Source organism: Microchirus variegatus (assembly GCF_963457635.1).
Source record: "Microchirus variegatus genome assembly, chromosome: 18".
Lineage (NCBI taxonomy): Eukaryota > Metazoa > Chordata > Actinopteri > Pleuronectiformes > Soleidae > Microchirus > Microchirus variegatus.
The window spans coordinates 7,076,158-7,090,051 of record NC_139819.1 but is presented as its reverse complement, the minus strand read 5'-3'; the positions used below and the strand labels follow the sequence as shown (position 1 = coordinate 7,090,051).

General features: G+C 40.5%; 1 protein-coding gene across 1 annotated transcript in view; it reads right to left on the bottom strand.

Moving 5' to 3' along the window:
• Positions 1-13,894, bottom strand: part of LOC310940207 (PDZ and LIM domain protein 5-like) — a 49,874-nt gene that overhangs the window by 7,751 nt on the left and 28,229 nt on the right. Inside the window, exons 4-10 of the mRNA XM_083905138.1 lie at positions 13,048-13,087; positions 12,155-12,585; positions 7,704-7,876; positions 7,555-7,594; positions 6,350-6,445; positions 2,731-2,850; positions 2,473-2,649 (exon numbers count right to left, since the gene is read on the bottom strand). Of these exons, the coding sequence (XP_083761264.1) occupies positions 2,473-2,649; positions 2,731-2,850; positions 6,350-6,445; positions 7,555-7,594; positions 7,704-7,876; positions 12,155-12,585; positions 13,048-13,087 (1,077 nt within the window). The remainder of the gene's footprint in view (positions 1-2,472; positions 2,650-2,730; positions 2,851-6,349; positions 6,446-7,554; positions 7,595-7,703; positions 7,877-12,154; positions 12,586-13,047; positions 13,088-13,894) is intronic.

Sequence of the window (13,894 nt, the reverse complement as noted above, 5' to 3'; positions counted from 1 at the left end):
CTAATGGTACATTGTGTTTGCTAATCGTGTTAGAAGGTTATTCGATGATTTGAAAGGGGTCGTACCTATGTTCCCCGGGTCTTATGTTCCCCGTTTTTCCAAAAAAGGTCCTATGTTCCCCACTTTGTATGTGACAGGGGAACATAGGAGCCTTTTTTGAAAAAGGGTAGGGTTAGGATTAGGGTTAGAGAAAGGGTCCTATGTTCCCCGGTCACATACAAAGCGGGGAACATAGGACCCGGGGAACATAGGTACGGTCCGCATTTGAAAACCCTTGAGCACAGCTGAAAACAATTCATTCTATTCATTTTGCAATTCTTTGGAAAAGTGTGACTTTTAATGGAAAACAACAAAAATTGTATAGGTGACCCCAAATTTTTGAACGGTAGTGTATATAAAGTATATATATAGTCTGTTGATCAGCTTATTGTTGTTGTAAGCCACATGTGGCCCCGCCACGTCATTTTATGTGGCCCGGGGGTGATTATTTGGTCTTAAAAATCTGTGTTAAAATAGGTCTATGCTGCTTTAAGGCGTGCGTTGACCATAAACTACATTTCCCACAATGCATGACGATTGCGTTACCCGCAAAGCGACGGCACCGCCACTCGCAGTGTATCATTGTATATGCATCGTGCGACGAGTGAAATGGAATAATAAATAAATACAGGAAGTTATTTAGCAATATGTTACGGAGTAGTTACCTTTATTTTACATTATATTTGGTTACATTTGTTCTGTATGAAAGCTACATCTGGCCCTTTGAGGGTAGCCATTATGCTGATGTGGCCCCTCAGTGAAAATGAGTTTGACACCCCTGTTGTACGCCATATGTCTGGCAGCAGACGCCACTGGAAAAATGGTGCAAAAATAACTTCTATTATCTACAGCCAGAGATACAACTGAGAGAGTACACAGGCAGAGTGGATCAATAGTTGAGTTACTGTACATGTAGCACATCATGTAAATGCTTGGCATCATTGGAAATCAGGGTTCTTCTGTGACCCGTTCTTCTGACTTTTGAGTCTTTGTAAATGTTCACCATTCGTTTAGACATCAACTACGGCAACTGACGAAAGAAAAGGTGATAAAACAGCGCAGGAAGTAAGACGTTACGTCCTGCCCGGCCCTTCATTTGTTAAAGCCCATTTACGGCGGAGCTTGTTCGCGATTCTCCGCCAATCAGGCAAATTACACGGCGACTTAATTGTATTCCGCGGGACTTACGGTTGGGTTGATTAATGGCGAGTCCGACTGGTTTGTTTCAACAGTAGCCAGAGATAGTGCTGAGCATCTGCACATGCAAGGCCACGTACAAACCTTGTTATCTGAAGGGATTATTAAAGAGGGACAGGAGGAAGGAGGGAGCAACAAAGACATTTATTTTTCTCTTTATCTGTCCTGCCTTTCCTATGTGTCTTATTTTGTAGTATCTTTTTATTTTTATATTTAGTGGAACCTTGAACTTAACACTTGGTTCACTGCACAGTCAGCGGCCTTGCTTTATATCGCTTTTCTGTTTGTTGAGCTGCGGTGCCGTACGATTACGAGAAGAGAAGAAACAATAAAAAAAAAAAAAAAAAAAGAACACTAACACATTTTTAGATCCCGTAACTGTTTACGTTTACTAAATAAACCCATGTGTGTGTGTGTGTTGCAGTTCCAAAGAGAACTTATCACGGCTTCTCATCATGAATGTTTGGTTTTGTTTGAAAATTGAACAAATGGTCCATTAACATCGCCGACTCTTTTTGGCCTATGCATATGCATTCAAACACACACACGACCACAAAGACACCAGTTCATCCACTTTCTCTCCGTCTCACAGACACACACACACACACACACACATCAAGGTTTAATAATATGTACATTTGTGTCCACCAACCAGTGACTGATCTCTGTGAGATGATGCCAAGCGGTTTCACAGCGACCGCAGAATGTCATACTCGGTTATAAGTCGTCTCAACAGAAACATACGGAGTGCGTCTTTTGCTGCTGGCGTAGTTTGAACCACTGTGGTCTTAATATACACTTGTAAATATGATTTGTTTTAAGAATATGGAAACCTACTGCTCCTTCGGGCTCAACTATAAAACAAATACAACTAGTTTACCTCATTATACTATCAGGAGTATTAAAAAAACAATCACCTGCATCACCAAACGTTGGTTAGCATAGTCAAAGCCTAAAGATGCAACTACTATATGACGACGTACCAGACGTGGGCAAAAATTTGACAATACAATAATGGTGATCAATTCACATGCTGTCTATTCAGCATCTTGATATGCCACACCTTCACAGGTGGGATGGACTCTCTCGCTAACACAGATTTAGACAGATTTGTGAACAGTATTTGAGAGAATTCTGGTGATTTTGCGTATTTAGAAAATGTTTTAGATCTTTGAAATCAGCTCGTGGAAACATGGGAGATATTTTGTCTTTTGTCCACGTCCGTTGCTCATCTACCACTTGTTCTTGGGCAGATTCAGCTCGCTGACGCGGCGGCGATGCTTCTTCTTCTTCTTCTTTTTTCTCAGGCATTGTGACGACGGCGCCTGAAGGACCAGGGCGATGAGCAGGGCGTCCAATAAGGACCGAGATACCGACTTCTCAGAAGGCCTAGGGTCGCTCTGATAAGTTGCTCTGACCGGAAAAGGCAGACACCCATGGTAACGATGTTGATATGTACTGAATTAGCTAAATGTAAGGGTTCAGTCCAGTTACCTTGCTGGCGCTGGACTACAGAACTCGGGGTGTTTCTGTTTGGGAGCACTGGGAGTGAAAGGAGGAGGGCAGGGGGCTGATCTGGGCAAGAAGTCCAGAGGACTTGACAAGAGCTCTCTCCTATTAGGAGTCATACAGAGAACACTCAAAAAGAGAGAATTGACATTCTGAAGCAAAGCAGAAGCCTGAGTGCAAGGAGAGCAACACGCTTGTTTTGATTTGCCTGTTAATGTCGCAGCGAACATCGTGTCATTGTCTCACACGTTTCAAGTGAATAACCATCTGCTATCATCTCTTGGCAGTGGAATTGGTTTCTATACTGCAACACACATACCAACGCTGAGCAGAGCTTGAACCACACAGTGCAACACTGACACCTTTTTTCAAGTAAACAAACAAGATGGATTTGGATTTACTGTCTATACAAGGCCCATATCTTGTGCGCAGCGGTTTAACACTATTAACTATTTAGTCAGAGCTGACTGACCTTTATTTTTAAGAGCTGTTTACTTTGGATGTCGGGGCTTGAAAATCCACTGCCGATGAGGACTGAAAACCAAGAGCTTGAGATTCTACTCCTCTCTGCCAAAATTGACAGTTGGAGAATGGAAAAACCAACCTTGGCCTGATGTGCGCGGATGACATGGTCGAAATAAATTTCGCAATAACAACACGAAAGCCACCGGACCCAACCTGCTTTGGGTAGCAGGAGGAAATAAATAATGGAACACTTTGGATAATACAAGCCAATCAATGTCTGTCAGCCAGTGTATTGATGCAGGCCATGTGCATCCATGTAGGGCCCAATTTACCATCTTAAAAAAGATGATTTGTTTGAAAAGAAACTGAGGAAGATCCATTATCCTCTTCCAAAAGACAAAGGTCTAAAAATTTTTCCATTTAATATTATTAAATGGAAAAAATTTAACTGAGCTTGTGTTGCCCTCAGAGACTGAGCGGTAGTATTGCCTATGGTTTAAATCCAAATCTGTGCTGCCCTCTAGTGGGCAAGTATACTCCTATAGAGGCATAAAAGCAGTTGAAAGCTTGGTTCATCTGTAAGAGGAACATCTGAGGAGGTGGGTGGTCCATGGACACATACCGGGTTAGAGCAGGAAGTGCCTCGAGCTTGGTTTTGAGGAGGTGCAGAACTGTTACCACATGAGGAGTAAGTTTGGTTTGGTAATATGCTAAAAAAAAAAAAAAAGGCCCAAGTGACGCTGGAGTCTGGCAACAAATGGGACTCTGTCCGAGGTAAGAATGAGGAATGTTAGGTGACGGTGTTTGGTTTAGACCTGAGCCGACGTACGATTAAAGGTACGAGAATCCGCGCTAATGGAAAGTTCACGTTTGACAAATGCTCCGAGTGTGTTTGACAAAGAGAATTTGAACATGACATTGGCACGGCAAACACATCATACATGTTGTTCTCTTGATTTGGGATTGTTTTGTCCTTCTCCGGACAGACTGAAGAGGCTGCTGCTGCCTGTGGCTGCTGCTGGTCATTGTGAGGAGATGACATGGGTCGTGTCGCTGCTTCATTCAGGCTGCTGAAAGTTGTGAATGAAAAGTTTTCTTTGTGTTTTCAGTCATTTAAATTCAAGTTTTAGTGGGGAGTTAAATACACTACTAGAGTCCTACAGTTTCCCAGATTTAACTTTTGAATGTTATGTAAGGTGATTTTCTACAACTTTTCTACACGACAAACTAAAAAAACACACACACGTAAGTTAGTTCCTCTGAATAATCAAAACAAGGGAATCTTTTCTTCAAATTTGACTGCGGTGTGAAAGGGACAATTCAAAAGGTGAAAAAAAAGTGTCACAGATTGAAATGTTTATACCTGAGTTTCCCATTGCCAATGTAGACAATGAGGAGAGGAAAGAGTGAAGAAACTATAGGAAAGTAGGAAAGGAAGAAAAGAAGGAACACCAGAAAAAGAGGAAAAAAGAAACAGGGGAAAACTTTGTGATTTTATTCGCTATAGTAAATGATACATTTTTCAAACTCCAAACAAAAGAAGCCGCTAAATTTCGAAATGCTTTCAAGATAAACTGATGTGATCTAGCTAACAGAAGTAAACATGGGGTTGAAATTAATTAATTAATTTTACACGGTAAAATAAGCATTAATTATACAGGAACTCTGCACACCATCAGAGCTAAACAACATGCTCTCACAACGTACCAGCAAACCTGCGTATAATCTCATACTTGAGTACCACTCTGGATTGTTACATCCCAGCTGCATAATAGCGCACACCATCGGTTTATATTCACTGTACATGCATGACAAGTCGAAATCTCTTTCAAGATACTCCATTCGTCAAATAAAGAGATGTAAACAAGGCATTAAAGCTTTTACAATAACTATGAGGGAGTTAGAAAGTCTCTGACATGCAGTTGTTCAACAGAAAATGAACCGCAAAGAACACACACACACACACACACACACACACACACACACACACACGCAACTGTCTAATTATCTCAGAGACAAGTTCCTTCATCCAAAACCACAAACCGAAAAAGGGTGAGGACAAATCATGTCCATTTAGTCTGTATAAAAATGTGAATTTCTGTGAATCATTTGTATTTATTTGGTTTACTAACTTTCCGTCAATTCTGCCTGTGATATAAAATGCTTGAAAAACAGTCTTTGTATGTGCTGTAGTGACAGAGGGGAGGCACATAATGGACTGACAGATTATCGTTTCACTAACACACAACTCCACTGAAAACCTATATTTCATTTGACTGCCACTTCACTCTGATAAGCTCTCTTAACACGCACAATATTAGTTTATAAATAAAATACTGATCTGATTTATTCAGGCGTACACGTCATGGTAGCATTCAAAAAAACTCTTAGATGAAAGCAAACGCTACTAAAAAAAAGAAATGTGTATTTATGCATCTAAACCTTTGGGGTTGGAATAAGTGGAGTGGGCCCAGCATGTAAGCAACACTTAAATACACATAAACACATACATACTGCATACACTGCCATCAGTGTACACTACCGTTCAAAAGTTTGGGGTCACAAAGCACTTTTTTATAATGAATATAACATTAAATGAATCAGAAATACACTCTATACATTGTTAATGTGACTATTCTAGCTGCAAACGTCTGGTTTTTAATGGAATATGTACATAGGTGTATAGAGGCCCATTTCCAGTGTTCTAATGGTACATTGTGTTTGCTAATCGTGTTAGAAGGGTATTGATGATTAGAAAACCCTTGAAAACCCTTGTGCAATGATGTTAGCACAGATGAAATCAGTTTTGCTGGTTCTTTGACCAAAGCAAAGTTTATTATTTTGAAAAAAAATCATTATTTCCAATCTTGTCAATGTCTTGATTATATTTTCCTATTCATTTTGCAACTCTTTTGATGAATAAAAGTGTGACTTTTAACGGAAAAGACAACAACAATTGTATAGGTGACCCTGAACTTTTGAACCGTAGTGTATGTTCTTTCCTTTAATAAACCAATTAGTCCACAACGGTCCACTCTATTAACAACTTTCTGCAGTCAAACTGAGAGTAACACACACACACACACACATACACACTTTGACAGACACACACACAGAGAGAGAGACACCCACAGTCTACTGAACATTGAGAGTGCGAGCGGACACTCCGTGGTGCCAGTCTCTCAGCTCATGGTACTTAGGGCCAATCACCAACCGGGTGGTGGTCCTGTTCGCTCTGCCATCCAGGTAGGTCACAAGAGGAGAAGGAGAGGGAAAAATAAGGAAGGAAACAAAGAAAAGAGAGAGAAAGAAGGATTTAGGGAAAACGGCGACACTGTGAGTTATGCCACATCAAACGCTTGATGTTATCGATGGGAGCCGTGACCACAGACACAGAAGCTGATGACACACCGCAACACATTTAGATGGAGCAGATATGAGCGTCTATATGGAGCGAGGCTCATCCACAAGTCAGTACGGACCGACACCACGAATCAACCGTAAGATCACGCACAAAAAAACACCGTCGTCTGCATGGAAACACGGATGGACACGGCCGACGGATGACATCACAGTGAAGAGCAAGACGGTCGAGCAACAGTCTGCGACGTCACAGTTTCAAACAACAACAACAACATGCGGCACTGCAATGTTGTCACGCCAACAACCAAACCACAAAAAGCACCACACACAGCCGCACTTTGACTGGTAGAAGCATGGACGATGGAGAGATTTTTCCACAACTTTGAACTTTTAATCCCACTTGGGCAACACTTTATAATAAGTACACACTTTTAGCCTAAGCTAAGCATTAATAAATATTGAATTTATAACACATGAATACTCATTAATATGTAGTTTATAAACACAGTTATAAATGTTTTACTCATCCCATCAGCTGAGGAACAGTGTCCAAATAGTACTCAAGCAGCCAATCAGCATCCACCAAACATTTATAACTGTGTTAAACTACATACTAACGAGTATTCATGCGTTATAAATGATGAATTCAATCTGTTAACTAATGCTAATAGTGTGTACTTATTATAAAGTGTTGTTGGGGGGAGAAATGTGTTGAGAATGGACTATTAAGGTCTGTTTTTTGGCTCAATAGAGCAAACATGTGATCCTTCCTCTGCTGTCTAGACAGGAAGAGCCCACACATCGATGCATTCATGAACATAACGCTGTTGCTGCGTGAATGTAGACTTTACAGTTTACATTTCAGGCACCAAACTGAGCAGATGAAATGAAATAACTCCCAACAATGCAACTACAAAGCACAAGACTGAGGTTAAGGATCCTCGATAAATCAGCTTTTTTTTCCAACTGCCGTGCACTTACTTTGTCTTCTTGGCCTTTTCGGCTTCCTCATCTTGAATCACTGAGGAGAGAATGAAATATGTGAGCGATACGTGTGCTTAGATGTTTGGTCACTATAGCTCAGATGGACGTACAACAGTCCATGTAATGACCATGAGTGACTGACGTACCGTTCTCGGTGCCAGTGATCTGAGCCAAAATCCTGAAGGACCTAGACTGGGTCGTACCAGTGCGCGGGCGCCAGTCCTCCGTGTCCTCCGTTATGCGCTTCCTGCTGGCATCGGCGTGAGTGGGCACGTGGTAAAAGTGGATGTCCGTGTCCACAACGTGTTTCCTGGGGACTCTGCGGGGACACAAGCGACGGCGTCAGCAAAATATGCTTTCTATTTTTTACGGCCCCCTTCGATATTATCAATGAAAGCAGCAGATGAATATTGATGGGATGTCCTGTAAGGATATCAAGTGTGTCAGGAAAATGCATACATGTTTAGATTTCTCTTAGCAGGTTACTTTTAGTCTAGGTTGATTATGAGTTGTCACATGAGATGGCAAGGTGGCACGCGATGAGATATAACCCAGAGGTGAGGAGGTCATGCTTATTAGACCAAAACAGGGAGAGATAATAAAATAAAAAATCTGGTCTACACCAATCTTAGTACCTTGGGCCCACGGGTTTTCTTGCAAACAAATGACAAAGGAACAAAAAAAACAAAAACGACAGGGACAGAAGAGCAGAAGTCAAACAGAGAAAATAGGAAGGAGGAAAATAACAAACTAAAAATATTCAAAACAGTCACAATTGCGACATACTTCATGACAATTGGAGGTCCGCTGAAGGCGAGGTAAAAGATGGAAGCCGGAGGAAAGACAGAAATGTGAAGAACAGGACAAATTGTTGCATTTAAAAGTCAGCAGAAAACAACGATATGCCAATGCATGCACAACACAGGTTTGGAGTAACATCCAGCCCCGAATAACAATACCCTGGTGTGATGGAAGTTATTTTTCTTAAACCTTTCTTTGAGAAAACTCAAAGAAGAAGATAACTAGAAACAAGCTAGTTCTACACTCTTAGAAATAAAAGGGCTAAGTAGAACTATATAAGGTTCTTCTGCTTGTCCCCTTTTTGGCTCCAGGTGGAACCTTTTTAAAAAGGTCCTATCTAGAACCCTTTTAAAACCCTTTATTCAGGAAAGGGATTTTAAAGGGATTTTAAAGGGTTGTCTGGATCAAAATGGTTCTGGATACAGAACCTTCAACATCTTAAAAAATGGTGACTGACATGTCGTCATTTTACAATAAATGCTTTTATTTTTAATTGTTTGAACGGTAATAACTGTTGTAACTTTGTCTAAATAAAACTTTTAAAAACTCTGAGGTAACTTCCATCACACCAGGGTGTTCTCCGGGGCTGCAGCTGGATAGTATTACGTTTGTATGAGCTATTACTGTATTCCACCACATGGTGGTGCTGTTGACTTTTTTCCTAAATTATACAGTATTGAAGGCAGAGTAATTCATCATTTGGACAGCTCGGCTAATTGTGTTTAGATACACTTGTATGTTTTACTTAAATGGTGCAGAAAAACATGCTTTTGTTTATCAAGAGCGTGCAGCAGCATAATGACAGTGTGTGTATGTGGTTGGTGTTGGAGCGATCGCTTGTCTATCCACAATCTGTCTCGTGTTGACAGGCCTGATACTAATTGGCTGCAAATAACTCTGGAACCGGAAGAATTCTCAGGCACCGTCACTGTCGACAAATCACTTATAAATACACAAAACACGCACGCACGCGTGCGCGCACAGACACCTACACATTTTTTACCTTGCACTGCACGGAATAGTGAGATTTACGAGTGTCTCTCAACACATTCTTGTCACGTCAGCAGCAGCAGCTGTGGGCGTGGGAGTGTTGACAGCTCTATGTGAGGCCTGGTCACACACTTACAGTTACACTGGAAGTGTCTCACTATTATGTATATGGGCATGTGTGTGTGTCTGTCAATACCAGTCGTGATTTACAGCATTGTGTCCGTTTAATCAGCCAAATGGATGTGTGCTATATTGTTGCAGCTCTTGCATAATGCTAATGCTATTACATTAAACACTTACAACATTAGTAATCCAGTTTAAAAGTGTAATAGGTGCATGTTTCCACTGAAAAATATTTCAAACATAACTTATTTGAGCAATTAACTAATGCATGCAGATATGCACACACAGCATTGACACAAAGAGTGAGTCCTAGATATAATAGAGTAGTTTGGCATGCTTCAGAAACTGACTTTGCGACTTGAGGATGTCCCGCAGTCTGCAAAGCAGAAAAAAAACAGGGATTGAAAGGAGCAGAGCAAGATAATGAACACTGACATACACATGTCTGTCAGACTTATCGTCATTTTTTTGTTGTTTTATTAAATCCCCTCTGAAATGTACCACACAGCACATTTACAAGCATGCACACGAGCAGCAAGCCAGACAAAGACATAGACGCATGCAGCAGCAGCAGCCAGGATAAAATGGAAAGATACCTGTGATGATTGAAGGTGCTTCCTCAGAATGAGGCACAGCATGATTAGGTATCATTACAACTCTTACTCAAATGTATTGATCGTCACTCTGTGAGGGTTTATCTGTGAATCACCAAAATAACTAGAATTGTTGAAAAGTCTATTACTAAGGAAGCCTATTTCTGCTGGTGTGATGGAAAAAAATGATCCTGTAATTCATTATAATGACTTAGTATCTCAATATATTGACTTAGTATCTCAAAATAATGACAACATCTCAAAATAATGATTTAGTATCTCAATAGATTGACTTAGTATATCAAAATAATGACATAGTATCTCAAAATAATGACTTAGTATGTCAATAGATTGACTTAGTATCTCAATAGATTGACTTAGTATCTCAATAGATTGACTTAGTATCTCAAAATAATGACTTAGTATCTCAATAGATTGACTTAGTATCTCAATAGATTGACTTAGTATCTCAAAATAATGACTTAGTATCTCAATAAATTGACTTAGTATCTCAATAGATTGACTTAGTATCTCAATAGATTGACTTAGTATCTCAATATATTGAATTAGTATCTCGAAATATTGACTTAGCATCTCAAAATAATGACTTAGTATCTCAAAAATAATGACTTAGCTTCCCAAAATGACTTATAATCGCAATCTCAAAATAATGACTTAGAATCTCAAAATAATGACTTAGTATCTCAAAATATTGACTTAGTATCTGACAATAATGACTTAGTATCTCAAACTAATGACGTAGCATCTCAAAATAATGACTAGGTATCTCAATAATGACTTAGTATCTCAATATATTGACTTAGTATAGCAAGTCATTATGTTAAGATACTTTCTCATTATTTTGAGATATTAACTCATTATAATGACTTGTTTTTCATCACATTGGTAGAAATGGGCTTCCATATATTCCTATAGCAAACTGAAAAAAGTCATATAATAAACGAGCACAAGCTTTAATAACACGGCGTGTGTTATTACAAACGACATTAAACGTCATCCGTGATATTTGGAGGAGGCTATGTAGCCCAACTGAATTTCATTTTGAGAGTCGGTGCGTGTGTGTACGATTGCTCGGTGTAAGATTATATTGTGCAGATCACTTGGTGTCTGCTGAGTATCACAAGGAGAGAGAGAGAGAGAGAGAGAGAGGAAAAAACACATATGCTTTTGTCCGCGTGAGAGAGGGTAAACATGTCACGGCAGCTGGATTTATGAATCGGGAAATTGCTATATTCGATCCACGTGGAATCTTGAATGAAACTGTTCATCTGTTTGTTCTGCAGTTTGGAGACAAAATGTTGAATTTTAAATAAAAGGGAAGATAAAAAAATGTATTGATGAAGGTGTCTATTATGGGGTTTGTGGCTGAACCTTTTACTTGCTGATTTTCTAGAACAGCAAACAGAAACAGGCACACGGGTCGAGTTACTGGTGCAGGCTATATATATAAATACACACTCAGTTTAATCATAGCGTCATAGCTGAGTTATACTCACTATGCCTCAGGAGAGAGAGAGAGAGATGAGATGGGGTTGTGACAAAACACAGGAAGGTAGTGGGGGTGGTGTATGTTGAAAAATGACAGGAGTGAGGGATGGAAGTATAAAAAAACAACAACCTAAGATGAGGTTTTTTCCTCCAATAAAGAGTGCTGTGAGTTCTAGTGAAAAGTAGCAAGGTGCTGAAACACAACCTCAGGTCAAAATAAAGGCTCAGTGGAGAGATCCACTTACACTCGATGAGTCTTTTTTTAGAATATTAAAAATTAATCAGGATAATATGAAGGCAAGGAATGACTAGTGCATATTTCGTATTATCTTTAGACATGAATCCCTTTTCTATTTTCTTTCTTTTTTGTCGATTGAGTAATTCAAGCTGAGAGAGGGAACCTTTTTTGGCTTAAAACTACACAGTGTAATGGCGATAGAAAAACGACACCGGCCATGTTTATATCGGTCCCTCTGCTGTATGAAACCTTCCTTGCTAACAGTGAAGATAAAGAAAGCTGGATGAAACCAAAGTAAGAAAAATTTGCTAATTTGCTGGAAGAGAGAGACACAACCACTCACCCATTAAACTGCTGCAGCAAGGCTCCGCCCTGACTCTCCAAAAGGCCCTGACTCTCCAAAAGGCCCCGCCTCTGCCCCATGGCCACCTCGCAGGCGTTCTCGGGGGAGTACAGGTTGAACGGCGTGTTATACACCGACGGCTGAGGTGCGACGAGGACAGGGGGGGAGGACGAGGAGGAGGATGAGGAGGATGGGTAGGAGGCGGGGGGCGGGGGAGGAGATGGACGACTGATGTGGGAGGACGCCGGAGTGAAGGCGGAGGACGGGGATGGGATGAAGGCAGCAGATGGTGACTGTGACGGAGGATACTCGCTCTTTGATCCGCAGCCCCCATAAGGTCTGGAGGTTTTACTGTAGGGGGTGGTGGTGGAGGGGCTGCAGGGGTGAGGGTGTGTAAGGGCCACGGGTTTTATGATATCTGATCTGTCGTCCTACCGGCATGAGAGAAAAGCATGCAAATACACACACACACACACACAAATTACATCACAGCACACGTTATACTGATGCCTCCCACATTAATTAAAGCAGTTCCTGAGTAATTCAGTACAAATAATCAAGATATCCTTAGTCAATGTAAAGTTTAAACTCTTCTAATGGGGATGTATCAGTATAATTACATGCCAAACATAAATCTAGCACTAAAAATGTAAAACAAATAAACACACATGTAGTTTTCATGCAAGAAAAAACGTGTGTATGGCACAGTTTCAGAAGGGCAAATAATTAAAAGCATTGCACCCCAGATGAATTACCCTTAATGTGGTCATATTTCCCATTTTCACCTGGTGTACTTTGCCCTAATTAAACAGAAATATGATATGATTTTTTTTTCCATGTATAAATAGTATTAGGTATTCGGCCTTTTAACTGTCATGCTGTGGTAACAGTACCTTTGGTGCCACTGACGGAGCTTTGGGAACACTGGAGACCCTGGGAAAAGAAATGAAAGAATGCATGAGTTATAGGGTCGCAATCACAATTATATTTAATTTCAGTGTTTGGATATCAGAACGCTCCTGCTGTTTATATATTCAAGTGACTGTAAAAACAACTTTGGGTGTTTTGTTGATCTTTAAAACCATACAGAGTCTGTGGTTACGGTGAACCTGAGAATGTTCTGTCATCAAGAATGACAGAATTGAAGAGTCTTACTGTGTAAGCATGTCATACTGTGAAACTTGAGCTGCTGTAGCTCAACATTTCTGGTCCGCATCTGTCAATGCATGTTGTGCATTCAAATCATCCAGATGTACTTGGTGGTCGCTCAGGTAACATATAGGGCTAAAAGTTGGGTAAAACTCTGGACCGGTCGCCAATGACTCTCACATTCACACCTACGGTCAAGTTTAGAGCCTCCAATTAACCTCTGCAACTCCGTGCCACTTCGATTAAATGTTTAAAAAGTTTCGCTGTGACAAGAAAAGTTACACGCAGGACACACAAAGTTTAACCGAGCCTGATATAAAGGGAGAGAAAACACGAGGTAACATAAATTAAAGGTTGACTAAACGTCGGAGTAACTGGAGAGGTTTAAACGTCAGCAGCAGCAACTTCGAGAAACTTCCTCGGGGAGGTTCATGTCCTTCACTTGTGTAGATCTGAACCTACGGCCTTGTAGTAGCAACAAACACACAGGTGCAGCGACTCATGCACTTCCTCTCTTTGCCTCGGCTGCAAAACAGTGTCAATTTGCTGCACGACGGCGTGACAGAATTTTAAATAACAACTTTTTTTTAC